The sequence below is a fragment of the Dermacentor andersoni genome, chromosome 4 (genome assembly GCF_023375885.2).
Source record: "Dermacentor andersoni chromosome 4, qqDerAnde1_hic_scaffold, whole genome shotgun sequence".
In the NCBI taxonomy this organism is placed as follows: domain Eukaryota; kingdom Metazoa; phylum Arthropoda; class Arachnida; order Ixodida; family Ixodidae; genus Dermacentor; species Dermacentor andersoni.
In genome coordinates, this window is record NC_092817.1 from 203,540,192 (window position 1) to 203,564,905 (window position 24,714).

Consider the following 24,714-nt stretch of genomic DNA (forward strand, 5'->3'; position numbering starts at 1 on the left):
TTCAATTTTTCTTAAGACAGTAGAACCCTGTTAATATATTTTTCAAGGGACCACAGGAGAAAAAATGTAACAGCGAGGAAAACGTAGCAGTGAGGAAGGCCACAAATCACTACATCAACGTCAGAAACAGCTCTGTATGGCTGCCAGTACAGTGATTAAAAATCTCGGTGCTCATACTGTGACAGGAAATAGCGCTTGCACGGTGTTCCGTGACAGTGGCCCCTTTCAACTTTTGGGTTTGGGTTTATTTAACCAAGTGGTACACAAAAAATGTGCGTTTGTGGTTCAGTACGATGGGAAAAAAGCTGCATAAAAGCAGCTTGAAGGGCCCCATCACCCCTAAAAAAAAAAAAAAAAAAAAAACAAGCACAAGCAGAAGAGAACAACTTTTGATATGCTTCACTGCATAATACAGATCTATTGCAGTGAAACTGACTAAAGAGAACCAGTGATTACCCATGTAACATATATAAGACCCTTGCTGGGCACCAGAACAAATGCAGCCCAGTGCTCGGCGGATTTGGCCCAGTGCGCATGGTTCCCAGCAGCCCACTAAGCTTGTGCTACTTGTGCAGTGCCTGGCTTTTGCAACTTCGGTTGCCTGTTGCAACGTACCAGTTGCTTGCTGCAACATGAGAGCAAACTTTCCTCTGCACTGCCAAGTTTACGTGACAGTCAGTCACGTTTAAACAATGCAAGATGAGGGAACGTTACAGAATGGCGGCATGTCAAATGAGAACATAACACATGCGAGTCAATGGGATTTAGGTCAGGACCACAAAAATGTAATGTAGCAACTGGGAAAATGCAACAGTGGGGCATATATCAACAGGATTGCACTGTATTACTACGTTCCAATTAAAACATAATTAACTTCCCTTATGCTTTCTCTGGCTTCATTGTTTTCTTCATACAGATGAAACTAAAAAAAAATTAGGAGACACTCGCGTCACCTGTCGCACACACATGGGCACTTCTTCGAGATCAATATTAAGTAGATGATTCACAAAGGAGGAGTAAGGATTGCTCTCTGGCAAACAGCAAGAAATTGTACACCAATGAGTGTCTCAGTGATGTCACGATGAAAGGCATTTCTTCGCTCCACCTATGTCAGTTTGTACCATCCTTTTCTGTCAGGTTATTTGCAATTCAGATGTCAGGCCAGGTCAGTTTATTGCCTTAATTAAGGCTCTGTCACTGGGAGCGTCACATAAGGGGCGGTGCACAAGTAATGAACACTTTAATATTACTTTGGTGACACAACAAAAAAGGTAAGTACAGTTTTAAGCATAAAGAGTAACAATAAAAAAAGCAAACACTAGATGATGCATTCGTACAAAAACAGACTACTATCAATTTAGCAATGCTGAAGAAACATCAGCAACAAGTGGCTAGTGGCTGACGGCGACTGGTGACAGCAACAACATGGTGGGAAAGGGCATTCCAGTGAAGTAGGAAGTGAAGTAGGAAGAGAATGCCATAACAAGCTCAGCAGAGCCATGAAGTGATCGTGCCTTGGCAAGAAAAAAAAAGGTCACCCACCACGAGCCTGTTTGTGACCTTGGCAGCAACCATGCCAAAGGCAATAATGTACAGGCACGGGTGGTTCTCGTAGATGCTGGTGCTCGACTTCTGGTAGATGATGAACGCTGGAACCACCACCAGTGCAATGGGGATACTTGGAGATAGAACGCTCGTGCCCTGTTCATCCGTGACAAGAAAGCAGTGCCAAAAGGGGTGGGTCACAACACCGGACTGTCTATGAAAAGTCGTGAAATGACACTACACGCAACAAGCTCTGGTCTGCGTGTTAAGAGCCAACTGCAACGAAATTAACTTCCCTGCCTTTCTCTCATTTGCATCTCTCTCTCGCAATGAAATTTCATTTTGGCTGAATTCAAGTTGTAACTGAGTAGTATGAATCCCTGAAGCAATCTTGGCAAAGCCACAGTGCCGGTAATTGTATAACTTTCTTATTAGCAGCCTCTAAACAGCACCCAAGGAGATGTGTGCACCCAGTGGGTAGCACTATGACGCAAGCCGCAGCATGTTGCCTCCAAGAGTTGCGTTACAGGCACTGTCTAATCTTGGAGGTCACGCCAAGGAGCTGTGAAACACCTTCGGCAAATAGTAATGCCCATGTTTTCTTTTTTCAGTTTCGGCATAAAAAACAGCTATTTGTGCGAGCTTTTCGTGACACTTCCACTTTTATAATAATATACAAAAGTGTAGCTGCTACTTGCACAATATAAAATTATACAGAATGCCTTCATTTGAAGCAGTCCTCTCAGCTAGCCCATCTACCACCTTCTCTGCTCCAGGAAACCTCCCTGTAACTAAGTTTACAGTGCAGTTCTCTCACACAGCTCTTATGCTTTCAAATCAGTATTCCTCGAGGGTTGCTTAGCCTCAATTTTAAAAAAATGCCCAAGGGCCATCATTATGCATATTTCATTTTTGGTTGCAATTTCTCTTCTGCAATGAACTATCATTCCAAAGCAGCTGATCCCTACTGACATTCACGGGATGCTTTCTCTATTTCTCACTTAAACATTCTGCACAAGCATTGCACGGACAGGAACAATCGTCAGTTTTCATGTTATTACATATTACATAGCTCATTCCTGCAGTCATTCCAATTTTACTAGAAATGCCTTCGATGGCGAGATAAGAACAGTTGCAGAAATCACAGTGCAAAATGTTTTAGATGTTGCCCACATTTGGAAGCGCCATTAAGTTGGATTTTAATAGCTTTTAAGGTGCCTTGTAACCTTTAGTGCCTGTCCGTTTTATCTTCCCTTTGGTCCCACAGTTCTTCCGTCTTTTTCAAATATGCTGCAACAACTCAGCCAAAAGAACAATCATAAAAAAATCTAAATCATAAAAAAAAGCCAGGACGAATTTCTGTCAATGGAGTCATGTTCATATAAGCTAGTGAACTACCTGTGTAAAAAAGTTCAATTATTCAGCAAAACTTAGCACAAACTTTTTGTTGATCTAAGCCTTTCATTTTCACTGTCCAAAATTTATTTTATGTTCCAATATATATGTTTATAAATAACGTCACAGTTGTACCTTGGCAACTGATTATCGCAGTGGTGAACAAGTAAAACAGTAACCTACTAAACAGCAAAACTAAATTAAACACTAAAAACTAAACTAAAAGTAAAAGATAGAAACTAAACAATTAAAATGGCAACTTAAACAGCAACTGGCACTAGAATCCCAAGCAAGGAGAAATGTTAGAAGCCATAGACCTTTCTTGTGGAACAGTTGGCTCAAGAGGTATGAGATGGTGCTTCCGACAACGCGCTGCACATTGCCTCAGTGAAAGCGCGCGAATGTGAAACGATCACTGCTGCTGCCCTGCTACTGTGCATTCACATGCCCGAAATCAAACTGGGTGCTTGCTAATGCATTGTGCTCCATTCATGCTGCAAAATGTGGAACAGCAGAGACGAAAGACATGTGCAGTAGTTGGCTGCACAAATAGTGAATGGCATATTATGGAATGACATGAATTTGTGTGACCAAGGTTACGAAGCGCTGCTAATTAAGGACTGCATGTGTTGCTGGGTCTTCGTGATGCACGGCTTTCCTCGAGGATAAAAAAAAGTCCCCTCATCGGCCAGCGTTGTATCACTAAGCTCCAAAGTAAGGACATCAACCCCTGAATGTCGGTAACAGTTAGTACTGCTCGTTACACAATGACAAAGGAAATAGCATAGCTTCCCGGCAAAGTAAGTTCCTCACACTTTATCTGCACATATCCACCCCAACTCACACGCCCACTCTATTGCCGATGTATGAAGACTAAATGAATGGGTGCAAACTTGAGTCAATGTGCTGAAACATGGGTGACGGCAACTACACTGACAGCTCACGAATGTTTGAAGCTGTACATTTCATGATGGTCCACGGGGTAAGTGATTAACTAGCGATAATAAATTTTTGCTACATGTTATTACAAAGTACAGAAGACCCAATTCAAAGCCTTGTGCACAGCGAGAACAAATCTATCGCAACTAAGCACACCTGAGAGCGATTAGGCAGAAACTAAATAATCCCACAGAGACTGCACCGAGGAACTTTACCGAGTCAGAAACATGACAAGCCGCTGCTTCAAGGTGTTTGCCAATTAAAGAAAGAACAGCAAAACACTGATACTGACTTAATTCTTAAGTGGAAATTTTCGGGCAGCTTGGAATAAATTCCTAGCCCCGCTTTTTAGGACAAGCACTGTGCATGCTGCTTGCACCATTTCGACAAGGCGTAATGAGCACTGAAAGTGCTTACGCGTCCTCTGAAGCCAAAGCATGGTGGCAGCCACCCAATCACAGTCCACAATATCTGCCAAAACAAAGGTTTGCTGAACCGCACGAGGGCACATCCATTGTAAACACGGAGGCCAGCAATCGACATGTCACTATGTGGTGGAACCCACGGGATCGCAGTGAAAAGGGTCTATACCGTCTTGGTATTGATAAAGTTGAGTTTTTGCTGAACAGCGCTCTACGTTCTTGCTAGCAGCTGTGCTGGGAGCAGGAATTCAATCAATGAACAATTGTTTAACGCACGAAGAAAGGGAACATGCCGCTCTCTTGAAATCCACAATTATTGATATAAAGACCCTAAACTGCCCCACCTTCTTCAAACTATATATTAAAGCAAATTATCTCTCAAATTCTTTATCGACTGCTTGTGTTGACATTTGTGCTCATTAAATGTGCCCTTCCATTTGTCAAATTATTATTATTATTACTACAAGGGTTGATCTAGAAATAAGGTTCCCATCACTTTTAGAAATAGACAACATTGTTTATTCTCATAGAAATTTACATCATTGGGAAGATGAAACTGCTCTATTTTTCTACATAATTGCCATATTTTTCTATGCATTTTTGTAGACAGTGCTACAATTTCTGTATCCCAATGTCGTAGAACTCCGCCGCCAACCCGTTGAGGAAGTGTTTCACCTCTTTGACTTCATCGTCGCTCCGGAAGTGCTGGCCACTCAAATGTTCCTTTAACTTGGGGAACAAATGATAATCACTAGGCGTGAGGTCTGGGCTGTACGGTGGGTAGGACATGACAGTCCACCCAAAGTTTGTCAAAAGTTCCTGGGTTTGACGAGAGACTCGAGGTCGGGTGTCATCATGAAGCACAGTTTCACTGGCTGCCAGTCGTTCTTACCGGCAGTTCTGGATAGCTCGCCTGAGTTTTCTTAGTGCTGCAGAATAACTGTCTGAGTTGATTGTTGTCCCACATTCCATAAAATTGATCAACAGTATCCCCTTACGATCCCAAAAAACACTGGCCATGACTTTGCCAGAACAAGGAGATTGTTTGAACTTCTTTGCGAATGGTAACTTTGGGCGACACCACTGTTTAAATTTTTGTTTTGTTTCGGGAGTGAAATGTAACACCCATGTTTTGTCTCCCGTAACAATGGAGTCCAACAATCCTTCCTTATCTTCTTGACACTTTTGAAGAAACAGGCGAGCACAGTCAAGGTGTTTCTCCTTGTGGTCTGATGTCAATAGCCGCAGTACCCATCGAGCACAACACTTGTGATACCCCAATATTTCAGTCAGAGCACTTTCCACTGTACCGTAAGAACTCCTAGGAATGTGAGCAACAAGTTCACGGATTGTGATCCTCCTGTTTTGAAGCACTTTGCGTTGGACCATCCATCTCGATAACCGCCTCCAAAACTGATGGTCTTCCACTCCATTCTTCATCATGAGCTTCCTTCTGACCGGCACTAAACTCTCTGCACCACTTTCGGACATGCTGAACGGATATACACTTGTCGCCATACACTTCTGTCAACTGACAATAAATATCCACGTGTGGAGTCCCTTTGGCGTGAAAAAAGCAAATTGCGGAACGAATCTCGCACTTGGCGGGATCAACAATGGGACGGCTGCTGAGCCAAGAATGAGCGGCGCAGCGAAGCGCGGCCGGGAGGAAGCGAGTGTGGGGGAACAGCCGAGCGCAGCAGTGTTGCCAGATTTCGGCTTGCACCTTCCAGTGTGGCTGGAGCTCTTTGGGAACCTTATTTCTAATCAACCCTTGTATTACTATTGTTGTTGTTGTTATTATTATTATTATTATTATTGTTCATTGAATACTGTCTACCCTCTACTCAAGATTATTACAAGGAGGAGAAAAAAATCTAAATCTAAAGAAGCCCTAATTCATACAATGTGACCTTCTGTTCATTAATTGTGCCGTGACTGAATGTGGCCTTCTGCAAGTGGCAACTAGGCTGACATGACATTTATTCTTAGCTGAACTCGCTAAGAATAAATCCTACCAAAACGTCTTATGCTTTTTCATTCGAATCATAGGACACCAGAATTCATTCCCACTGTCAACCTAAAGTCTCTTGACATCAGTGCAGTTAATGAATGCTCATTTCTTGGTATAATTCCAGACTCAAAATTAAAATTATGAAGCATATCGCCTATTTGAAGCGCAAAATTTCTCCCGATATTAGAATTTGACTTTAATCTAGGTATTATTTTAGCAAACCAACATTGCTAACCTTGTATTATTCTTTGATTCACAGCCATTTCAATTATTGCATTACAACATGGAGTAACACACATCCAACTCATATAGCACCACTACAGAATTAGCCGAATCAAGCCATCCAGATATTGTCGTTCAGCTCATTCTATTGCAATGCTTCTCACATGCTTCTCCCAACCATAGAATACTTTCAGTAAATAATCTTGTGAAATATAAGTTAGCCGTAATGTTATTTAACGTAACACGTAATCCTCCCCCAGTAAATATCTTTTCTGAGGCTACTTTGGTTAACTTAAATCGCACAAGATTTGCCGCTAACAACAATTTCTTATTGCCACTAATATACTGTACATACTAATTATGGAAAACAATGAATATTTCGCAGCGTTATCTACTTGGAACAGCCTCCCCCTAAATGTCAAGCGCTTATCGTCTTTAGGTTTCTTCAAGAAAACAATACTCACTTTTCTACCAGATACCCAAAATAATTCACATATCTAAGCTATTCACTTCACTCCTGCTCATTTCCTTTCCATTTTTCCCTTTTCTTTAGTTTCTTTTTCATTTGTAGCCTTTATAAATATTTTTGGTTTGTTCTGTTGTGAATGCCTTAAACTACTGTTTTAATTCTAAGGCTAGTTATTGACTTTATATTATTTTGCAGTTTGTACTATATTTACTTTGCATAATCTTCTACTTGGTGACTACTATATAGCTGTTTTATGCTGTGTATTTGCTCCAATGTGCATATTTTCTGACAGGAGGTCCCATTTTAGCCACATGCTCTGGGACCTCCTTCTGTACACTTGTGTAAGCATGTATATCTACTTATTAAAGAAACAAACTGAAACTGGTGTTCTTATAAATACACATGCAGACACGCATTCAGATGGGCAGGTGCTAACTTACAGCCACGGTCGACCCGTTTTTGCCCACGCCGCCCGAGAGAATGACCATGATGTCCGCATACCACATGATGGCAGAGACAGACAGTGCTGTCGCCACAGGCAGTAGCCGCAGTTCCACATTGAACAGCGGCAGCTGAGGCATCCACCACCACCGTCAGCGGTCACCACATTTCCAGAGCAATCCATTGTGCAAGCACCGGGCAGGAGGAGGGCAGACAGGCAGAAGCAGCAAAGATGACATTCATCCATTCGTATTGGTCAGTCGAAGGTCAGGGAAGACGCACAAGGTAAACAGGTGATAGGGGGAAAGAGAAGGGAAAGAGGCAGACAGTTAGTTGAAAGGGGCAGAAGAGAGCCATTGAGGAGGCACCTGCACAAACAGATCCCTTATGCAGCCTAGTATAGACCTCGCCCTATTCGACTATACGGGCACCTGGGTCACGATTTCGTAGCGATGCCTTTTCCGATGCTTTTCCTTTTCATGCTACCTCAGTGGTCAGAGCGACGTTCCGCCCGCATTATTAACAGGATTAGCCAGTCATGGATGGTGGATGACACGAATTTAGTACATGGCATCCCTACAAAACAGCAGCCTTTGTAGTCAAGGAATGAATGGATGGCCATCTGAGGAAATGTCCATATCAGCCAAAACGGGTACTAAGCTAAAGCTAACAAGAAGTCAGCACAGTGGTGCACACAAGGTTTAGGTGAGTACTAAATTGACCTGCAGACACAATTAAGAGCTAATCACATTAGCTAAAAAATAGCCTGTTATTCTTCACTTTCTGCCAGCTTGACTGTCTCATATACCATTCAAATAAAAGTTATGGAATGGGAGTTTGTTAAAGTGCCTCCTCGAGACAACAAGTTTAACAAAAGATGCACTAGCTCTGGTATAAGCTCTCTAAAAAAAATTTCTATTTGTGAGAAAAAGGTAGACCACTTCTTTTACTGTCATACACAGATAAGCACGGGCAAGAAACAGCATGAGACAATGCACATTGACCCGAGTGCACATTTGTCAAAAAAAGAAAAAATGAAAAGGAGCTCCAACTGCTGCCAACGTATCCTGTCTGTACAGTTATGTTCAAAAAGAAGAGAGGCCAAGCTGCACAGTTAAGTGGGTCGCTGAAAAAGAAGGTTAAGAGTCAAAACAAGACAAGATTGCCCGTCTGTTCACCAACCACCCATGCACAGCACGGTGCCTGGTTTTAAACGCAAGGAACACCAGAGAGACAAGGCTGATTAATGACAGAAGTGAGTTGTCGGCGAGAGGCATTCTCCAAAGCAGCGCAGGCACAGAGGAGGCAGATGTCAACCTGACGAAGAAGGCACTCCGCTGGCGAAAGGTCGACGACACTGCCCCGACTTACGGCAACTGTCGAGCCATTCTTGCCGACCCCACCGGTGAAGATGGTCCCCGCGTAGCTGAAGAGGGCAATGCTGCCTGCCGTTAGACCCGAGCAGAGAGGCAGAAACTTGAGTGGCAGCTCAATGACGGGAACCTGCAGCGCCCATAGCTCAGCTCAGGGCGTATATTTTGTTGTTGTTGTTGTCGCCGTGCAATGTGAGGACTGCTTCTTGGGCAAAACCACCGAACAGAAATTTCACTCCCACAGGTACAACACAGAGTGTGAGAATGGCACCTGGCACTGACGGTGACGAAGTTCAGATTGCAAGTGCTACATATAACCGAGGCTTTTGTACTAGGAATATAAAGTAAGGGTGTGCGAATACTCTAACCGAATCTCATAGTGACTGTCCAAATAATTTCATTCACGAATTGAATATCTACTACATGACTTTTCGAATATTCTATATAGTCAATGTGGAGCCCCTCATGCTCCATGCCACCCAAGTGAGCGTTTCACTTCATTTTTGGCACAAAAGGAGCGCCGAATGTGCCATGGACAGGTCATCCTGGCTGAAGCGGTAACAGACTTAGTCACTACACGTGCTCCCCTACGACGGCCCCGTGTGGGATAGTGCACAGAGCACCCTAATGCCGCAATTTGCAGAACTGTGCCAGATTGGACGAGGCTATTTCTGTCGGTACAAGGTGCGTCTGGGTCGACGGGACCAATCGAAATGATAACGTGACAAGGAAAGAGGGAACAGCAACAATAGCAGTGCATATTTCATAAAGTGCAAAAGCATGCACGAAGATCGGGCCGATTAGCTGCTGATGCAGGCAGATACACGGTGTTGGATACATGGCGATGCACTTCACGCCGCTTTAAGAGCCTTCAATCTAACCCACACATGTGATCTCTGGACCAATCACTGATGATCGACCCGTCTGAACGTATCTGCAGCAAGCATTCCCCGATTGCTTGCAGCGCGTTGCCACATTGGCCAGTGGCAAATTTTTGTTACTGCCACACTGCCTAGGCCATTAGGCTTAATTGGCATCGCTTCATTGGACGTCAGTTTGGAGCTGAACGGTGTGGGGAGCACACGCGCCCATCTTCCCCTGCGTCGTCGTGGTCGCATCGAGAGCCGGCATAGACATGGGAGAGGCGCACTACGCCCTCTCCCGCTTCCCGCTTCTCCCTCACTCTCACCCTTCCTCCCCGACTTGCAGGAAGGCAGCTGACGGGCGAGGAAGACATTCCCCTTGCCAAGGTAAAAAGGTACAAAACAGCGCCACCGGGGGAGACCCTCTCTATCTGACGCCGGACCCCTAACCTGCCGGACCGGAGTACCTGCCACAACCCGTGAGTGACCTTGTTTGCCTGACTATCCCGGGCAACGAGGCCAGCCTGTTATTACTTATAACAGGGAAGACGTCCCTCTGCCAGTGTTCTTTATTGCTGGTAGCAATAAACATCGTTATAGTTGACACCGCTGGTTGCCCTATTCATTCAAACCCGATGTAGCCGCGATTCTCCCGCTACGGGTTGGGGAGTACCACGGAGTGACTGTGTGGGGCTAGATCTGGAGCTCGCCTTCAGCCGTAGCCGCATGCAGAGTGGAACCCCTACAACGGACACTGACGTAATCACAGCCGCCCCACAACAATCGGAAAGTCAAGAAACCACCTCGCAAATGAAAGTGAGTGTACAGTGATGGTAGTGTATGGAAGCTGTCCATGGCCGCCATCTTTGCAACGCATCTTTTGGAAGCCTCTCGTTCCAGACGCCATTTGTAGATGCACATCGGTGTCTTTTTGTAGCTCTGAACAACCCACTGCAAGACAGTTGCATGCCCATGTGCAGACGTCAGATGAATAAGGGCCGAGGGGAAAGGGACTGGCCCTTTAGATATCAGAATCTGACAGGTGGCAAATCACGTGTGAAACCTGACAATGAAACTGTGCGGATAGCGCCTGCTAGTGGCCGTCAGCCCCAGCTACGTGCAAAGTGGTGATCAATTCAGGTGGTGCGCAATCATTTTTTCTGTCACGCAGGTTGGCCTTACGATAAACCACCTGCCGTAAAGTTGTGACAGCCCTTTTGTATTATGAGAAAATCTGGAAACCAAAATTTTCTATGCAATAAATAAAAGATTGCCACAACGCAAAGGCCCGCTATTAAACTGAGAACCTCATTGTTATTCAGTAAAACAGGACATCACTAATTGACTAGTTTGAGAGGAAATAAAGCGCTTACATTGTTCAACAGAAACCCTACTGATGAAAAAAATTTTAAGACCTTCATATACAACAACTGAGCTGCAATCAGTGCTGGCACACTAATTTGGTGTTCCCTTTAATAAGAGTGGACCATACTGTATACTTCGATTTCTATGTATCTAACTTACTGATAGCTTGCTACATTCTTGTTATGCAATGCTAGGAGACTCCCGGGCATGTGCAGCACTATGCTGTCTTGCCCCAAATTTGTAAGCATGAAGTTCTGTAAAAAAAAAAAAAAAAAAAAAAAAACTGGTTTCTGATATTCATCTTTGTTTTTTGGGTTTGATATTAGATTCAAAATCTACTAGTATTCGGTATTCGCACACCCCTACTTTGAAGTGCCGTGCTTAAAGTTTATGTCTAGTAGAAGGGCTCTGTTATATGTATCACCTACAGCCCAGCTTCATCTGTCGTCTTCCGAGCACACCCCAGAACAATGTGTGGAGTTTCTTGGAGTCCAGCAGCTGTGTGGCCGCATGCAACTGTGGCTGGCTGCCTGGTAAGAAGCCTTCTGTGCTGCTAAATGCACGCATGTGCAACAGTACTTGTCCATTAGGCAAGACCAGAAGGTCTTGCCTAATGTATCATCCGTACACTACTGCATCACTCTGCTCTTGACAACTAAAAGAAGTGTGGTGTAGCAAGGCGGCAAAGTGGGCTAGTCTTCTGGTTTTCTTTCTTATCATGGTGTTAACAAGGTGCGAAAAAGTGGCAGACAGGCTTCTGGTGCAGATGACGCAGACAAATTTTGATGCGGTCGACACAGTTTCAAATTTTTGTGCTTAATGCATCCGCCATCTTTAGCCGGCGATACTAGTGTGTGAATCCGTGTACATTCATGTTGTACTATCGCCATGTTAATCGTCACTTGTGTATCAGTTCCTGCCTCTGTCAGCCTTTTTTTCATCTTGTTTCTCATGCCGTTACTCGTCCTTAAGAGCGAACTTCAAGAAGCTCTAAACTTGTGTACTCTGAAAATAACTTGCCAACACACCACTGTTCTCAGAATAAAATGTACCGGAGCTGCATTTTATTATACAGTCGCATTTGGCCGCGCCTTGCGTATAATGTAAAAAACAATTATGCCTAGCAACAGGAAAACACCGCTAGATGTCGCAATGTTTTTGCAGTGTGTGCTGTAAGCACACATCACAGAGGAGAGGAAAGGTGGCAATGGCAGTGAATACCTCGGTTACGCTCCATCTATGTACACTCATGGACAGCTTTCTGTTGCTATGCCGGCAAAGCTACAGAACCGGTGCGGACTGCTGCAGGACATGGTACCGAGTTTAATAGCTACGTTTAAAGCATTAAATATCAAATTTAATTCAATATTATATAGTAGCTGCTTTTAGTATTTGGAAGAATAAACACCCGGAACAAAACAATGGCACAGTCCTAGCTTAGTCAGCTGCACGGTTCATAGCACAACAGGCGCCCCTGTGTGAACAAAGTTCGTTTGTGCCAACAAAAACACCACTGGCACCCAGAGATTTTTTTTGCTGATCTGGCCACTCAATGTGAACGTTCATTACAAAAACAGCAGTTTTACAGCAATTCAGGACAGCATTCAATACACAAATAATTCAACACTCAATCCAACTGCCTATGTCAGGCAAATGGTGCTACCTTCTTTCAGCGAATACCTTGAGCAAAAAACAAAAAAAAGGCTCACACACACCATCAAATGCACGCTGAAAGTGACAGCTCACAAGTCAGCAGCAACTCACATAATCAAAGGGAGTTTGTAGAAGAAAAAAAAAAAAAATTTCAGCCCGAGTCACCTACCTTGGTTGCCCAAATGTCGGGGCCAAAGAGTGCAGAGATGATGTGGATCATCATCACCGAGAACTGCGCTTCCGTCACATCAAACCTGCCGAGAGAAACACGTGAAAACAAGAGACCATCCAACACTGGAAAAGAATGCAGCACACAGAGTTAATATCATTAAACTGACTGCCTTCCCAATTCTAACAGCAGGTTAATTCTACACAATGCCTGCTTAAAAATGAGCCTAAGCACAGTAACCAAATATGCTAGCAGCAAAAATCTAAATGTAGCATTCCCAAGACATTCCAAAGCATTCCCAATTGACTGACCAGATTTAACATATTTCTTATGAACTTGTTATATGTTCATACCTCAAGAAGGAAATTTACAGAAGAATAAAATTGGGTTGGAGCGCATACGGCAGACATACTCAGATCCTTACTGGAAACTTGGCATTATCTCTAAAAAGAAGGGTTAACAATCAATGCATTCTACCGGCGCCAAGATATTGGGCAGAAACTTGGAGACTGATAGAAAAGCTCGAAAAAAAGTTAAGGACCGCATAAAGAGCGATGGAACAAAGAATGATAGACGTAACATTAAGAGACACAGAGCGGTGTGGATCAGAGAGCACATTAAGAGAAAGAAATGTAGCTGGGCAGGTCATGTAATGCGTAGGTTAGATAACCGGTGGACTGTTTGGGTTACAGAATGGGTGCCAAGAGAAAGGAAACGCTGTCGAGGACGGCAGAATACTAGGGGGGGGGGATGAAATTAAGAAATTCACAGGCGCAAGTTGGAATCTGTTGGCGCAGCACAGGGGTAATTGGATACCGAAGGGAGAGGCCTTTGTCTTGCAGTGGACTTGAAATAGGTTGATGATGATGATCATGACCTCGACCCATTCAGATGCTGTCTTTCCTGCAGTGCTCTGTGACCTGGCAGCTGAGATAACACCATTTGGTAAGCTAAAACCATAATATGAAAAAAAAAAAAAAAAAAACATAATTGAAAAGGTGCTTTCTCAGACTTAATTCACGGTGAAAAAAGAAATGCTATATTTGTCCAAATGCAGTAATAACCACAATAAGCTACAAGACTGGCTATGACTGTTGTTACAGCGAGTGTCTGTTGGATAGTGGCAACCACTTAGCCTCACAATGTGCAACGAAATCTCGGCAAACACGAATTAATTAATTTTGCTTGCAATGGCAAGCGCCCACTGAGACCCCAAAGTTTCACACTAAGAATACTAGAAGGAAACCTGGCAGTGCAGTAGTTCAACCTGTTATGGGAATTATGGGTAGGAGATGGGTTTTTCAACAATTTTTGATACAGCTCTATTAATAAATTGCGTTGCGGCTTTTCTATTACAATTCTTTGTCATTTCATTACATTGCGTTCTAGCCTCATGTTTTAGTGCTGCAAGCATTAAATGTCGACAATTAAGTCATGTCGTTATGCAAGCATTGCCCAATTGAACACTTTTGAGTATGTGCGTCACTAAGTTTGGATAATATCTGAGCAGCAGGACTGCCTATAGGTAAATAGTACTTTTAGGATTCCTGTTCTTTGCAACATCCTGAGAAATGTTGAATGGCAAAAATCAGTGGCTAATTGAGGCTAACCATTGCCATAGAACAAATGTGCAAGAAATAATTACCTCGTAGATGGCTGTGCACAGCCATGACACTTCAGACATATTGAACATCACGCCCATGCTAGCTGAACAGTCATACTTGCGATGCGCATAGACACCAGTGCCAGTTTTTCCTTGAGCGTTTCCAGTACGAGCAGGGTATCTACCAAGTTGGCATTTCCAAATTCCCAGAGTTTTCCAGGTTTTCCCCGAGTGCCTTTGTGAAATTCCCTGAGTGGTGAAGAACTATGTTTTATGTCAAGACAGGCTGAAACCACGGCGCCCGATGCTGGCACTCTCTAGTAAACATATGAAAAAATTTTAAAAAGAAACCAACTTAATCCAATTTGAGTACCAAGGAGTAGGGAGGAGGAATAAACTTTCATTGTACAACCAGCACTTTATGATGGCCGGGCCTAAGCCTCCCATGAAGGGACGTTGAGGGCTTGCCTCGCTGCGGCCTCGCGGGCGTGCTGGGTCGCCCAGGTTTGGTCGAGGGCGGAGCTCCACAGAGCCTCATGCAACCTCGACGAGAGAGTCGTGGTGTTAGTCTGTGTGTACTGTGCTGGGCACTCCCACAGCATATGCGGAAGCGTAGCCAGGTGAATGCCACAGCACCGGCAGTTGGGGGTAGTGTAGACGTCTGGAAATATAAGGTGGAGGCGGGTGGGTGAAGGGTACATGTTTGTTTGAAGCAGACGCAGGGTGGTAGCCTGCGCCCAGCTGAATTTGGGGTGAGGCAGGGGGAAGCTTGGGCGAGTGAGGTAAAAGGCCTTAACGAGATCGTTATAAGTTGTCAGATTGTCCCTGGTGTCCAACTCATCTCCAGTGACTCCGGCACGGTTGACTAGGCCTCGCGCAATTGAGTGGGTGACCTCGTTGAGATTGGGGAGGTGTGGGTGGACAGGGCCCACATGGGCCGGGGTCCATGTTAGGGAGATTATGCTGTCTTTAGAGTGCGGTGCCTGGCAGAGGATGCGAAGAGCTTGGGGAGAAATACGGCCTTTGCTGAAGTTTGTGACGGCTGAGCGATAGTCACACACGATGGTGTGACAGGTGAGATCTAAAGTGGCCAGGGCGATGGCCACTTCTTCAGCCGTCTCGGCAGTGGGGGTAGTGACGCTGGAGGCGTGGTGTAGGACTCCATCGCATGTGGCGATGGCCACAAATAGTGTGCCATAGGAATATTGGGCTGCATCAACAAATGTGATGCCAGGTACGTGAGCAAGGGCTTTTATGATAGCTCCGGCCCGAGCTTGGTGCCGGGCCGGAATATTCAAGAGAATAGAAGGGGGGTGGGGTTAGTAAAATGTACAGCAAATAAAACGTCTTCGAAAAAAATTACAAATGGAGTTGGACATTCTCAAATATGAATAAAAAAGAAATGCACACAGAAGCAAATATTTTCGAATTTGAACTATTTCTATCAACTGACCGCAAGCTCAGTGGTATGAGGCACGAACTTTGTCACAATTGAGATTCTCTCTCAACAGCTCATAAGTCAACCTCAACTGTCCTGACATATATGTCAGGACAGTTGAGGTATACTCTCAGCTTGTAATCAACGCCTTAGTGTTGTGTTTCACTGCTTAAAGAGGTTATTTTAGTTTGGATGAGGGACGCCTACATCTCGGCACCAGCCAACACTTTGCTTTTTGAAAAAGCTCATCTCCTTCATAATGGCGGTAGCATGCTTCCTTTCCCATTCATTCCTCAATGCGTAGTCCTTTCCTTTCTTGTCCTTCTTCCGCCACTCGTTTGCCCCACAGACCATTTGAAGCATCTTCTTGGTCAGTTGCACAGGTCACGTCCGATTTTTCAATCTCCCTAGGGGCTGTGAAAACATTAAAAAAAATCGGCCAGTTCGAAAAAATAAGTGCATGTCATTTACTGTCCTTAGGGGCTCAAACCGCCACAGGCACATTCGAAAACGCTCTGAAGGCCTGTCGGTACATGTATTAGGCATATCGGTGCTCGTACTGAGACAGGCAATACCGGGTGCATGCGTGTCTATTTAAGGAATACATACAGTAAAACCTCGTTAAACCGTACCCGCTTAAACAGTAGTTTCGGTTTAAAAGTAGTAAAGTCAATTCCCCGACTCAGCGGCCGTTGAACATAATGTATTTTGTATCCGCATAAACCGCACCAGCTTATTGCGTACGCATCGGTTAAAACGTAGCGTTTCCACTTTTCGTCGCGCAAACACGGCGGTGCGTCGTCTCCATCGGGCGGCCCAGCAGAACGAGCCTCAGAGATCGGTACAACGGCCTCCAAGCGCCCTCTGCGTTTGCACGTGAAGCCGCATCAACATCAACATCATTTGGACGCCGTGCCAGAGAGCGTATGGAGTGTTGTGGCGTCGTGCAAGCGAGGACTCATGTCATGCCGAAGCTCGGATAAAAAAGACGCCGGGTGCTCAGCATAGAAGAAAAATTAGACATCGTCCGTGCTATCGAACGTGACACGAAGAAGTCGGCGTTGGCCCGCGACATGGATCTGCTGTTGACTACAGTGTGTGGCATTTGGAATGCGAAGTTGCTCGGCAGCGCTGCTGCGACCGCGAAGAGATGTCGGCTACGAGGTTCGACTTTTCGCCATCGTTGCCTCTGTTGTTGCCGAAGTGTCGACTAGCGACAGTGATGAGGACGACACGGAAAGCGGCAGCATGGGCGATTCAGGCCCGACAGTGGCATAAGCTGCGCGCTACGTCAGCCTCATGAATGCAATCGTCACAACGAGAACAGGGGCGCGATAACGTAACTATTCCAAACAAAACGTTTTCCGAACTCCGGCACCTGGCAATGAAAAAGGTGCCCCGGGACTTATGCAGCACTACTGCGCGTGTGGACGGAGAATACGTAACACCAACGAGGACTGCCGTGCGTGTGTTTGCCGAGAGGAGGGGGCTGGCTGAGAAGCTGGCACGCAGCTTCAGTAAGTTTGAGGCCGCTGTCGTCGTGCTAGGCCGCCGCGGCATCAAACGAAAATAACATTTATGTCGCGCGAAGTGAATAAATACTGCATGTTTTTTTCCCCTTTCATCCCACTCTCTCTGAGTTCCATTTTCGACAGGTAAGTGGGCGATCTCATGCTATTTCGGTTAAACAGTAGTACCGTTTAGTACGTACTTTTTCCGAGCTCCGGCCGACTACGGTTTAACGAGGTTTCACTGTACTGTGTCTCGTGGCAATAGACGTCCGCATGCCAAGTTTCATCCTATACGCCAGCGCTCGTTTCTTCCCTGGTGGAATCACCTCCAACGGATGTAGGTTTCTGCCGCCGCTTCCCTTCACAATCGCGCTCGCGTTCATTTCGCGCTGCACGCGATACCGTCTCTTGTTTGCGACGGCGCCTCTTCAGATGACCGGAAATTATTATTGTGTTGTTAACTGTCACGACAGCAATGTAAACACGAAAGGGTTGATGCCACCAGTGAAATTCTGCCGATTCACAAGAAAATACCACGAAAAAAGCAGATGACAGTAAACACGAAAGGGTTGATGCCACCAGTGAAATTCTGCCGATTCACAAGAAAATACCACGAAAAAAGCAGATGACAGACATGGAGTACTGAGGTGCGCCGAACGAAGTAAACAACTGGCAAACGAAGCGAGCTCGTTCATTGATCACTCCTGAGTGTATGAGGGTTTTTATGTCTAACCCACATGAATTTATTAATTACTCGGTATATAATCCTTTTATTCATACAAAAACTTTCAGTTGTTCGATCTGCGCTTGTCCTGTCTTCTTGTGTTTCGTTTGTGTGTGTGCTGCCCTAGAATGGAAACCACTTCTGTTGCATGTGCTAGCAGTGGCCAAAGTCCACGCGTGCCGAGAAATTGAATATGTGCACGATGCATTGAACATGACCGGAGTTCATTCCTGCATCACCACTGCACCGATCGATTGAGTTACTGGACGATACAAGCCCGCGTCTTGGTCGCGGTGGCATTGCTGAAGCAGAAATGATTACTAATACTTTCAACTTCCGTCTCTTGAGCACTGTTAAAAAATGGCCAAGCTATTAACATTGCTGTCTCTATTCTACATTGTAGGGGACGTACTAGTTAAAGTTGTGTGCGCATGTCGTACTTGTGCTATGCAGCGATATATCTTGTTTATTTCCGCACAGTGTCGATGGAAGTCCGATGTCGCCATCAGAGACAACACGGATTTGTAGCAAACATTTGGTGAGAAACTACAAAAAGGACTTTAGCTTGTATGCGCCGTATGTATGTGCCGCATCGTATGTGCCGACGATTCCGGCGGCACATACAATGTCCTTTCAAATTACCTGCTCAGCCTCACTTACATAGCTAAGCAGACGCTGCCCTTTCGCCGCATTGCAGCCATAAAAATAATCGTCAAGCTTACCGATCTTCTTAAAGGCAAACAGAAGCGTGTACAGTCTGTTTCACACTTAGGGGAAAACTCGGAACGCATTGCATCACGATGCGACAAGCAATGGAGTCGTGCGGCAGCAGCAGCTCGAGCAGGCGCATACGATCGAGGGGCGAAGTCGCGCTGGCCGCATTGTCAGGAAGCGGGCTACTGTCAGGGGCAATGCACCGATTTCATCGGTACTGCGGGAACTGAGCTGATATTCTTTACTGAATGTTGTGCAACACCAAACTCTGAGCCTTCATTGGCAATAATGGAGTTCCACAAACTACTTTTGACAGCATGCTTTGTTTCTTCTTTGGAAAGGCCGGGATACTGAGCCCGTGCACGTATATTTCTTCACTGTGTGTTCTACCGTAATAAGCAGCAACAAGACGCACCAAGATGTGCGAGCAACATGCCGTCTTTATTTGACTCGAAAGGAAAGCAAAGCACTCAACAATAATAACTATGAGGGTCGAACACGATGAAACAAACGGGTACGATTAAATGAATGTTTTAGGCTAAGACAATGAGCTGGAAGTGATTTTTCTCGACGATCATTCACTACACCAGACAGACCCTGCCCGCCGGCGGGGAATTGGACACATCACGCACGGAACTTCAGATAGTATCTCGTCATGTCCCCAGCGTCAGCGATGACAGCGCTCATCCTGGAAGGCAGTGAAGTGTAGAATGACTTGATCAGGGATGTGTTCATTCACAGCACGTCTCAGTCGCTGACGATGGTGGATCGAAGCCTATACTCAGGCGACTGATAGAGGGGATGGTGCGCCAGCGATATTTTCAACGAACCCCAGACATTTTAAATGATGTTGGCGCCCGGGGATTGAGGCGGCCGCTCCAAGAGAGTGACGGCGCGCTCTTCACAACAGTTCTTGCACAACACGAGCAGTGTGGATCGGCGGCCTATCGCGTTAGAATATATAGTCGCCTTTCAGGAACGGGCCGTGAAGAATGTATGGAATCAGTACATCGTCTATGACTGCCCTGCACCTTTCAGCGATGAACTTACCTTCGAGGCGTATCATTGAGCGTCGCACAACGCTTAGTAAAGAAAACCGGCTCATCTCACGCAGTAATGATGAGATCGGCGAACTGCAACTGACAGTAGAACGCTTCCCGACAATGCCGCCAGCGCATGCCGCCGTTCAAGACGCCGCCCCTCGAGCACCTGTGCCTGCGCTTGCTGCTGCCGCCGCCTGACTCAAGCGCTCGCCGCATCGCGATGTAATGCGCTCAGAGTTTTCCTTTAAGTGTGAAACAGACTGTACATCGTCCTTCGAATAAAACGTCCACGCACGCACACACACGTAGGCACACACCGCGCGTGGTACGAAATGTAACCAAACACGCGCAGTGCAAGCGGCAATCAAGGCGGTGCAAACGAGAGATGGGAGAGGCGTACCACCCGCTAGTTGAATTTTGCCCCGCATGCGGCGCTCTCATTGCCGGCGCAGTAGCACCGCTCGCGGTGCCGTTCTTGTCTATAGCCCCTTCCCACGCTTGTTATGCTTCACCAATTAACATTCCTGTACAGAGGCAAAGCTGGCTTTCAGAAATCAGCGTAATGCAATGCACAGTGCTTTCCAAGCTTCTAAGCCAATCGCGAGGACCACAAAGGCGGAGTCCATGCCATTGCTTACAACAGCGAATTCTTTCAATAAAAAACATGGCACCCAAATGGCAAGAAGCTTCATAGCGAACGTCGAAGCAGCTGGGCCTAGCGTTGCCGCAGTGGTGGCTACAGCTGCCAGCGGATCTGCATGCTAGAGCGCCGGTGGCTTTGATTAATGCTGCTTCGGACCTGCGCTCATGGCAAAATGTCAGGAAAATCTGACGGCGAAGAGTTCTTGCATCCATGAATTTCAGCCGTTCTGATACATTGACTCTATGGGGTACGTGGTGGTGCCGCGAAGCCGTCCAAATTATCGGTAATCCGGAAAGTCGGTCGTTGGCTGTACACTGGTAACTCCTCCAGCCGACAACAGGGCGTCAAAGACGATTCATTATGGTTGCTGTCTGTTACTCAAGCCAGCATTACTGCAACTTTCCACCCTTTCAATAAAATTGCAGCTAATTTTCCCTGATAGAGGCACAAATTCCCCGAGTTTTCCCCGAATTTTTCTAGACTAGTCAAATCCATGAGAATTCCCGGTTTTCCCGGTTGGTAGATACCCTGATGAGACTATGAATGCGGCTATTCTTGAAGACTGCGTACTTTGCAACAGAAGGACTCGACGGCTGAGGCACTGCAGCGACAAGTGGAGAGAAGGGACCCAGGCAGAATGGGGTTTGCCTGAGGTTGCTCATTGACCATAGCAAGAAAAGATTGCCACAGAAAGCATAGACATGAACAAATGGGCACTGCAGAGTTTGTCTTGTGATATAAAAAGTGTCAAAGCAAATATTAAATGTTCAGCTGCTAGCCCAGCAGTGTGTTGTCTTGCCCTCCAACCTAGTAAATGATTTCTGCTGGAAATGCTTTCTTGGTATGACACACAAAGAGGTGCTGCTCACTTTCCAAAGCGCAGTGTCCCCGACACGTAGGTCTGCCAGTGGGCACAGTAGAACAGGGTGATGGCCACAAAGCACTGGAAGAACATCCAGCCCGGGTATGAGCCCAGCTTCACAGCTATGCACACCGCCAGGGCTACGAACACTGAAACAGGAGAGGGCAAACACAGGTACTTCCAATGCTGCTACAGCAAAAAAAAAGTGTCGATTAAGAGTGGCACACTAACACCAGGAGCTGCAGGAAGAAATTACAAATAAGAAAGATAGATTAGACACATAGATGATAGATGTGACCAACTGGGGTTCCTTGCCGTGCACCCAATGCCTGGTACGCGGGCAATGTCGTATTTAGCCCCTATGGAAATGTGGCTGCCACAGCCGGGATCTGAGCCCACACCCATAAACAGATCTACGTGACACTGAAATATGTTTAAACAGGAAGATGGACACCAGTGGTTGAATAACGGATGTCTGTCTGGGGCCAATGTTTTGGCAAGGGGACCAGTCTTTAATGACAGACACAAGTACCCTTGTTGAAACACTGGCTCCAGATGAACACCTGTTGTTCAACCACTGCTTATCACTGTAAACAAGGTGTGAGAAACATACCACTGCTTTGAATGGAAAAAATAAATCCTCCATAATCAACCCAAAAACAACCTGAATGCATGTGCCCCAACACACACATTTTATTACGGAGCGAAAAGCTCCCCAACTTATAAGTAAACTCAAAGCAACACAGTAAACACATTCCAAATCTTTAACCTGAACCATGCTCTATTCCAATGTTAGGTTAAAAAAAAAAAACATGCAACAGTCACAAAAGTGATGTGCACATGAACTGTTATTTGCTGCTGCTTACAAAAGATTTTCTGAAAACTGAAAAACAAGAGAGTGCATTCATTTCAAGCCACAAGCGAATCAAAGAAGTGCTGATCATGCGCAATCCTGCAGCACTTGTCATACATCAATGCAGTAGCTTTGGAACATTATCCCTCTCACTTCTTTTATAAATTCTGTACCTGTGCTAAGTTCTGTCCCTGTCTAACTTAGTTCTCTTGAACCGGCGCACTCAGTTGCTGTGCATGCATTTCTTTTGAAAATGCTTTACTATGCATGCTTATGGCTGATTCAACAGAGATGGCACAAACTTCATGCAAGTAACCACTACCTGACAAGGTAGCATCAGTGAATTCGTCCACAGGAAAACAATAAAATTGACCAAATTGTGTTTTCTTTCATAACGAAATGGAATGTAATTCCCTCTTTGTTATTAGCAGCGAGTACCCTCTATCAGTTATATATGTGACACATTATGTGTGGGAGCTGGCTCCGTCTTTTTGCCCAGGTGGCACCAATCATGTCCCATGTTTGTCACTCTTCTTGCTTATGGATGCTCTGTTCTCGGTAAAAGTTAGGCTTTGTATACGTTGCAGCATCAATCTGTCAGGGCAAAGAAAAATTGTCATCCACCTGAAAATAGTGTAAAGTCACAAAGGAAACCCAATATGCAATTCTGAGAAATAAAGCCTCACAGAAAGAAAGCTGCAAAGCTTTCCGAGAAACCCATATTGAGTGGCTAATGAGAATTCTCCATTTGAAGAATCCTCCTCCACCTCATATGGATTTCTGCAAAACTGATTTACTAATCTGTTGCAGTAGCTTGCCTCAACATTAGACTTGAGCATCTTGTCGTGAGCCACTTACCCGTTGATATGGAGTCGCAGCCGTGGTCGAAGAGCTCCCCGAGGGGAGTGTTGGTGCCTGTGCGCCGCGCCTGCTTCCCATCGCAGGCATCGAGCGTCTGGTAGACAAAGAGGCCAAGTGCACACAGAAGGAACGCCCACCGAGGAACCTGCAAGGAACGTGCCGGAATGCTTCAGTGTGTGCACTTCAAAAATTTAGATGTTGCAAATACATTTTGATAGCCAACAAACTGGGACATAGCGTTTGTGTGAGGTCCATGCATGACGGGCTGTACAAAACACAGCAAGGTACCATCATGTTACAAAGTCGGGACACAAGGCTAACTATTCTATGGCTACGAGGAATGTTCACAGCTTGAAGCATATGCACACTGCAGTGCTCTGTGGAAGACAAGCACAGAGAGGGCTCTGTGCACAGAGAGGGCTCAATGACCTTAGAAAAACAGGAGTATTGTAATGACTAATCGAATTTTTTTTGTACTTCTCCCCCTTTCCCTCCTTTACCTCAACACTACTCCTGTGAGCCACCACTGTAAAGTTGTGTAGAGTAATTTTGACCCCGTTGTGTAATATACACAACTGTTCCTGCATACCACCCGTACTCTAATCAAGCCTGCAACATTTGGGTTCATGGAATGACGCCATAGTTTGAGCTACTGTCATGTATTTGGTGAAATTTGGTTATCGACAGCACATTCTGCTGTGCTGTCATGCACTGAGGCATTTTGTTCATGAACAAAGTTTTGTACCCCAAGAATGAGGTGAACGAAACTTCAGCTAGCAGCCTACTTAACCAGCAAGCATACAATCACCAATGCCCTGTACAAGCGTGGAGACTTTCAATGGTACACACTTCTGCATTATCAAAGTGACTACTCTTACTATCAAACAGGCTTGGCAAACCAGAAGGAATGCAAAAATGAAACTCATGGGGCTGCTACACTGATTCCTCCACCATTTTACCATGACAAAAGATTATGACAATGTCTCCTTGGGTCTAGTTCAACTCTTAAAAGCCTTGTAACCAAACATTCAGAACTAGCGAGTTTCAAGAACTTGTTGCACACCAAGACGGCCTAACTTCAAGATTTCAAATCTGCGACATCTTACTGATATACCTGCACAGACTGCAGCATGAAATTCAGAGAAAGCAAGCGTAGCTTTCACCATCCAGTAACAATTTTTTCAATGAATAAAAACAGAGTTCCGAAATAATCCTATAAAAAGATTCAGTTCAGTGTTTTAATACCCATTTATTGCCCCGAAGCAACCAAATGGCTGAGAAACACTGTTTATTGATATTAGTATTACACTATAACAGATGCTGAAGGAATAAGCTAAGGTGAAAGCTACTTCTTTCCATCTTTGTCTCTGGCAAGGCTACTCTTGCTAAACATACCGTAAATAGCCTTTCGGTTCTGCGCTTCACACGTACCAATACACCTGCAGCTGCCCAAAAGGCTCTAGTAAGACAATAAAGACATTTCTTGCAAACAAAAAATGGTGCAAGAAAAGAACCCAATGCAAATAAAGAACGCAGCTGAGCACTGCAGATTAGCTTTGACTAGACAGGGTTGTCTGGTCTGAACCTAGAGG

At 45.3% G+C, this 24,714-nt stretch overlaps 1 protein-coding gene across 6 annotated transcripts in view; it reads right to left on the bottom strand.

Annotated features, from left to right (window-relative positions):
* Positions 1 to 24,714, bottom strand: part of bbc (choline/ethanolaminephosphotransferase 1 bbc) — a 77,543-nt gene that overhangs the window by 39,887 nt on the left and 12,942 nt on the right. For 5 of the 6 annotated variants that reach the window (XM_055074809.1, XM_055074811.2, XM_050185349.3 and 2 more), the window contains exons 2-6: positions 23,120 to 23,267; positions 21,416 to 21,557; positions 12,871 to 12,955; positions 7,447 to 7,578; positions 1,543 to 1,701 (exon numbers count right to left, since the gene is read on the bottom strand). In XM_055074809.1, the coding sequence (XP_054930784.1) occupies positions 1,543 to 1,701; positions 7,447 to 7,578; positions 12,871 to 12,955; positions 21,416 to 21,557; positions 23,120 to 23,267 (666 nt within the window). Of the gene's footprint in view, positions 1 to 1,542; positions 1,702 to 7,446; positions 7,579 to 8,818; positions 8,951 to 12,870; positions 12,956 to 21,415; positions 21,558 to 23,119; positions 23,268 to 24,714 lie in introns of all 6 variants that reach the window. The other variant, XM_055074810.1, reaches the window with a different exon arrangement.